Below are 6,784 nucleotides of genomic sequence, written 5' to 3'. Positions count from 1 at the left end.
GCGGTAGACATCACGTGACGAAATGCAGCCTTTTGACTGGTTAACCTTGAGGTGATGACGTCACTTCGTTGAGGTATCTTGCTGGTGGTCGACTGCTCGCCGTTTGCCATTTTCTACCGAGACTTCTGACTCTGTGAGTACGATTTTCTTAGTAATTTGCCGCCATCTACTGGATATCCACCCATAGAACGTTTCCTAGGTTGATATAGATCCATAATGATTCATTTACGGCGGAAAATGTCGTTCAGAATTGAAGGGAAAATCGGACGAAAAGGGAGTACGTGTTTTTTAAAAAGTCAGTGGGGAGGGGGGCACGTGGTACCTCAATTTTCTGCAGATAGCATTGCTAATATAACTGCATTTTGAGTAACATAGCCTAGTGCAAAATGCGTGCAATTAAGTCTGGTATAAGTAGTTTCAATAGGACCCCGTGTTTTAGGTGCATTATGCCCCCATTGTATGTAAATGAGCAGGCATTGCGTCGAATTTTGGCGGGAAAATATGCAAATGAGCTTCAGAAATTCAATGGCGACTCCATGGCATGGCCACCTTTAAGTTCAGATTCATATGTGATAAGAATTCACATTCGTGATGATAGTCAGAGGGGACTTGAACAAAGGAATTCTAGGCATTTTATTAGAAAAAAAAATTGTAAAGAAAAGGACTAGAGTGATGAAAAAATAACAAGAAGTTGAAAAGCTGCACAAAGCCACAAAATGTCTAGTCATGGAATCTGGATGGTATTCACGTTTGCAAAAATTGCCCCCCTCCCCACCACCACGAAAAATGGAAAATTTACCATTCCTTCACCTGGGCAATTTCTGTAATTCCGCGCTTTTCCAATTTTATTCTTGACTTGGGAATATATGTCACTGTTAACAAATAAATTATGTCAGAAGAATTTTGAAAGTATAGCAAAAAGTATGCCCTTGAGATAACTCAATGCAAAGGCCCCATCCTAGCCAAAATATAATTGTCGTACCATAAAAAAAATTGTTGCACACAAATGTATGTTCAAACCCCCCATAGCTTACGAACAATGCAGTCAGTTTTAAATTTATGGTTTGGCTGTTGCACTTTGGACTTGTTCATGTCTAGCTTTGACCAAGCAGTGTTTTTGCCCTGAAATGCTGAATGTTTGATATTTTTCTCATGCCTTCTACAGATTAGCAATCCTACATCATGAGTATGGGAGGACGTGAACCTGGGTAAGGCATAGGAACATTGATGTTGTGTTTCTGGTTATGGTCTTGAAAAAAATAATTCAACGGTTGTTAGGTTGAGGATTATTTTTTTCTTGTTTTTAAAAAAAGATGTTTGCTTTTGGCAACAGTGATCCGGCAAATACAACTGTTTACAATGTAAAATAAAATGCCTCAGGAGACAGTAGTTCCGAGATCAAATTGTAATTATACTGATATACATTGTAACTGTATATTTATTACACATTCTTATCAAAGCTTTGATCTGTAAAAGTATGAAACAAAGAAAATTTTACGTCCCTTGCCAGCGGTCGACCAAAATAAGGCTAGGGTGGGCAGATTTTTGCTAGGGTCAGTCGGGTATCCGGAAACACAACATTTTTTTCCTAGGCCTAGATTTTACCAAAATTGTTTAACAGATACATTCAAAACTTCTTTATTCAGAAACTGTTCTTGTCTGAAATTGATTGCAATATGTTATATCATTTTAAATATTATAAAGTACAGTTAAATTTTATCAATTTCGTGACTATTTTAAAGGCATTGAACTGATTTATGCTGGACTATTCAAAAGAAAAGATGTTTTATAAGTCATTGCAGAAGATGGTTATTGTCTGTAAAATTATTCATGTTCCAATATTCTTGGCGATAGTTCAGAATCTCATAGACTTGCAAGATGTTTTACCATTACACATATAGTATTGCCGGGGTTATTCAAGAAAAATAGGCAGCAGAGTAAGACAGCAAGGGAAGGGTGTGCAGTATTCTAAAGTTTCATGTAAAATAGGGCATTCTAAGTCTTCTTTAGGTTGAACTTATGGTCAGAAAAGTTGCGGTTGAACTTAAAGACTGTGGCCACATGTAGCCACTGTGAGTGTGATGGACCTAAGTTCTTCGTTTTTGACGGAATGTGCTCCCAAGGAAAAGAGGGTGCATGCTGAAAGTATGGGCGCACAGCACCACTGTACCTCTGTTTAGGATAAACCTACATGTTTCATCATTTATCACATGTGTATCATAGCAGTCTTTGCCAACTAGAGTTCAAAAGCCATATATCACACTTGACCCTTTTGCCATAATGTTCCAAGTTAAGGTTGATGGGCCAAAGTGAAGTGGTTCAATGTATCAATTTTTGGTGTTGAACATAGTTTTACACATTAACTTAAGCATGCTGAAGTAGCCGTTTGGCACCCCATTCTCTATTGGTTACAGAGTTTGGCAGCAAGGAGGAAGGTTAAAAAGGTTGGGGCAATAGATATCCTATAACTTCCCTGCAGAAAAAAAGTGGAACATTTGTACATTAACAATAAATTTAGATTGACCAAAACACTGTATAACCTGTTGAAATGTAAAGCAACATACTTTCTAACCTAACCTAAACTTTATTTTTTTTTAAATGTCAACATGTACTGTGGTGCCGATAGATTTCCTCTAATCATATTTTGTCCTTTCTGATAACGGTTATGTTTCTTTTTTACAGTAAGCTGTTTGTTGGTGGGCTGAACTTCAGCACCACTGAATGTAAGTCTTCCTCAAATATGGTTCTACATATGATAAGAATATAGTTTTACTCTTGTTTTTACATATAGACATAAGATGCATGTTCTTATAGAGGCTCAGGTTTCTGTTGTGTCCACTTAACAGGTATCTCACTGGGATGCAGCACGTTGGTGGCCTCGCTGTGTCCTAAATTGTAATTTGTGTTACCCTTCAATTTATTGTGGGAATATCCTGCAAAACGTACAAGTATGATATACTATGACTAAAAAGACAACACAACACACAAAGTTCAGAAAAGATTCAATTTTATCGATGAAATTTGTGGAGTGCTCTGTCGAATCTCTTGGTTGAAGCGTGGTCGCCAACGTGCCACAGCTTCAATGAGATACAATGAACTCGCTTAAAGGAGTTTTTACAAAAATGATGTGCTCTATCCTGATCTTAAAACAAAATAATCAACTTTTACTTTCATGCTATTTTCCGACAGCTGCTTTGGGAGAGACCTTCGGTCAGTTTGGGTCGATCTCAGAATGCAAGATCATCACCGATCGCGAGACAGGAAGATCTCGGTACGTTACATTTCCACATCTATCATTTATCACCAGCAGTCAATGTTTGCATCTTGTTATTATGGCCTTTGAGATGTTGCAATATCACAGTATACTTGATATTTGTGTACAGTAAAAACTGCCCAAGAAGACCACTCAGGGACTGGTAAAATATGGTCTATATGGACAGGTTGTCACTATAGATAGGATTCTTAATGCTGTCATAGGTGAAAAATTATCTTAGGGACCACCAAAAGGTGGTCACATTGGCCAGGTGGTCCTTATATACAGGTGGTCACTTGTACAGGTTGAACTGTGCATGTACTTAAAACTAATGATGTAGCAATGTAATATAATTTTGATGCTTGTATTGAGAATAAAGCTGAGTCATCTGTTGTCCAATAGGGGCTTTGGGTTCATCACCTTTGACAGCCCGGACGCGGCCGCTGCCGCTCGCTCTGCCATGCACGAGCAGGAACTGGATGGTCGCACGGTACGCTTCTTATCAAACACGTACAGTCTAGAAGCTATTCTTATCCCATATTCTAAATGTGTGTGTGAAAGCATTACATGTAATGCTATTGTCACAATTGGAAAAACGGGCCCTGCCGGCTGGCTGTTTTTATTTGCACTTTTGGGCTGCGGCTACCAGTCTATTTTTGGACATGGCCGGACCCCAGGAAGTTTTTAACATGGATTCAAAACCAACCCGGGACAAATTTGTTGTGTCTTTGGGCTCGACCAGGGCTACACCCCCTACGGGCACCGGTGCAAATGTGACCGTAGCTTAACTACGAAATGGTATGTTAAATTTGACCAATGCATTCACTGGCAAACTTCTTTTTTTTTTTTCACAAAGCACATTGTAGATTACATAAGATATTCCATGTTTCTTTTTTTTTCAAACTCTCAACAGATACGTGTGGACTATGCCAACAAGCGGGAGGTAAATATAAATTCTTTGTTTCATCCTTTTGGTATCTTATAGTCACAAATAAAAATCTGGGATATGGTTTAAACCTGAACACATCACATGTTTTTTTAGTTAAATGTCTAAGTGCATTTGTGCATGCATTGCATCACTTTAACCTTCTCCCTGCTACCTAACCCTGTAACCAATACAACTTTGGTACCAAAAGGCTATATCAGCAGGGAGTAGGTTAAACTTGATATTTGATTGATGAAATAATCTATTGTGGTAGGGGAAAGAACCCTATTGTATTATTAAAGGATAGTATTAACTGTTGTTCCCAGTATGGCGGTGGCTTTGGCGGTCGTCGCTGAAGTCAAGAAGCAGCAACGTTAGTGCTGAGAGAGGCGTGGCACTGTTGCTAAGAAACCACACACAGGTGGTCAACCGTTGGCCTGGATACCTCCGTTCTTTGATCTCACGGCGTAAGGAACGCGTTTTCCGAACCTACGAAACAAACAACGCTGGTATCCAGACTTCAAGTTCATGTTTCTCCAACTATAACCCATTGGAGTCTTGTAACTGTTAGTTCTCTTTTGTTACTGTTTAAAAAGATGATGTTCTAACTCTTGATAACCGTGAAAGTTAGTTTGACGTATAGCTGCTTTTACAAGGAAGGCAATGTAAGCACTAGAGCAGCTTCTTTTTTTGGCGAAGCCACTGGGGTGGATCCTTTATTCTTTTTGTGTCACAAGAAGCTGACGAAACGATAAAAATGTTGATTCTCTTTTAGTTTTATCCATGTAAGGTACATCCATGATACTTTTCACATTTTAGCAATGAGCTTTTTTGTGCAAGGTTTTTTTTTAATTACTATTGAGGAGCCAAGATTGAAAGCTAAAGTTTGATATATTTTTTCTAGATTTGGAAAATAAAATTATTTCTTGTGCAAGGATCTACAATGGAACCATTGAGATTAATTCTCTATTATTGCCTAAAGAAGTATATGAAAAAGTCCTTTTTTGTTTCTGCTAAGTTTTTGAATGGCTGTATGACACAACCATGGCCAGTATACTAGTGTATCTGTTACAAGTAAACTAGTGTAGTCATTTTGATTTAATTTTAAAAATTCTCGAAATCTGATTGTGAAAGATTGGTGAAAGATTTTCGTTTAAGTTATTGTTGCACGTTAATATTTTTCGGTATGTTGCAATCTGACAAGTTTGAGATTATCTGAGTGCTCAAAGTAAGATGCCCTTTGTATTTCAGTTAACATTGTGAGCCGTAGTTCTCAGCACCAATATTGATAAGATAGTTATGTTTTCTCATTTTTAAGTACTCAATCATGCATATACTTAAGGTGAACACATTTGCGACACTGAAATGTTAAAAACTTTCAGACAAAAATCATAGTGTTAAATTTTTGCACCTTGTGTCATTCACAAAGCTTCTTGGTAAATTTATGTTGCATTGAGTAAGCTGAGAACTTATCAAATTCCACAGGTGACCAAGCTGTCTAGAATCCTCCATAGTGATTGGTCACTAGTTAATGATTTAATTAAGTGAAAAAGAATTCCAGATTGATTGACACACACTACCATATGTGTGGAAGTTCCCTAAGTTGCATTCCATGAGACTTATTAAGTGCCAATAATTATGATTATGTGAAAGAAACTTTTTTGATGATCTACATTTTTGCTACTCTTAGATGTACGCAGTGATGTCTATCTGATTGTGAGGTTGAAGAGAGTGGGGTAATGTGAAGTGGGTATCGGATGAGTTAGTTTCCTAAATTTGCCTGGATTTTGTAAACTGGTTTGCTGTTGAAGATGTACAAAGTCATGTCTGAATAAAACAAGATGAACAACACAGCTTTGGATTGTCACGTGTATGTCAGAATCAGTTAGATTTACATAAGTAATATTTCACTTCAAAATTTGACTTCATTAAGCGGCCGCCTCGCTGTGTCCTGAATTGAATTTGTGTTACCCTTGACTTTACAATGGGAATTTCATACAAAACGTACAAGTATGACTAAAAAGATAACAAAACACAAAGTGTAAAAAGATTAGCTTTTTTATCCATTTTGTTAAGCGCCCTGTCAAATTGCGAGGTCGCAGTGAGGTCTTCAATGTGCCATAGTTCCAGTGAAATAGGCGCTTTTAAGTAATTGTTGAATAGAGGATTTTTTCAGTATTTATATCATAAAGAGTTCTAAATTTGTTGTGAAGATCTTATTTTCAATAGACCGATCCCAAAGCCACGCCCCCTGTTCGATTTCGAACACCTCCGTCAAAAACAGGGTTTGACGGACCAAACATGGCCGCCGCGGCAAGGTTGAAAATAATGCCACTGACTTCGGTTTAGCTTTTGTGGCACTGAAACCCTTTCAGAGCGGGCCAAATAAGAATGCTATGTCTTCTTTGTTGAAGGCTGTATCCACCGGGTAGAGCTGTTTAAGGAGGAGGTAGGTGTAGATGCGGTGAGAGCGTAATGTTTTCAGTCAATGTTAAAGCGGTATGCGCCGCATAGCTTTCCCTTGTCGGTGGGCATCAGCGCCCAGTTTCTGAGAAGCAGGCGATGCACGTGTAAAACAGGGTTCATATATCTGTGACAGGGTTCCC

At 38.2% G+C, this 6,784-nt stretch overlaps 1 protein-coding gene across 2 annotated transcripts; it reads left to right on the top strand.

Annotated features, from left to right (window-relative positions):
- On the top strand, positions 1–6,031 carry LOC136425578 (RNA-binding protein 3-like). 2 transcript variants are annotated; one of them, XM_066414496.1, is made up of 7 exons: positions 1–133; positions 1,166–1,208; positions 2,683–2,723; positions 3,190–3,271; positions 3,656–3,743; positions 4,167–4,196; positions 4,505–6,031. In XM_066414496.1, exons 2-7 carry the CDS (start codon positions 1,183–1,185, stop codon positions 4,532–4,534), a joined length of 297 nt encoding a protein of 98 aa, XP_066270593.1. In that variant the 5' UTR covers positions 1–133; positions 1,166–1,182; the 3' UTR covers positions 4,535–6,031. The 2 variants fall into 2 exon arrangements, with proteins under 2 accessions (XP_066270593.1, XP_066270594.1); XM_066414497.1 differs by having other exon boundaries at positions 4,486–6,031.
- Positions 6,032–6,784: the final 753 nt, after the last annotated feature.

Source organism: Branchiostoma lanceolatum, chromosome 19, assembly GCF_035083965.1.
Source record: "Branchiostoma lanceolatum isolate klBraLanc5 chromosome 19, klBraLanc5.hap2, whole genome shotgun sequence".
NCBI lineage: Eukaryota > Metazoa > Chordata > Leptocardii > Amphioxiformes > Branchiostomatidae > Branchiostoma > Branchiostoma lanceolatum.
This window is presented reverse-complemented; position numbering and strand designations above follow the sequence as displayed.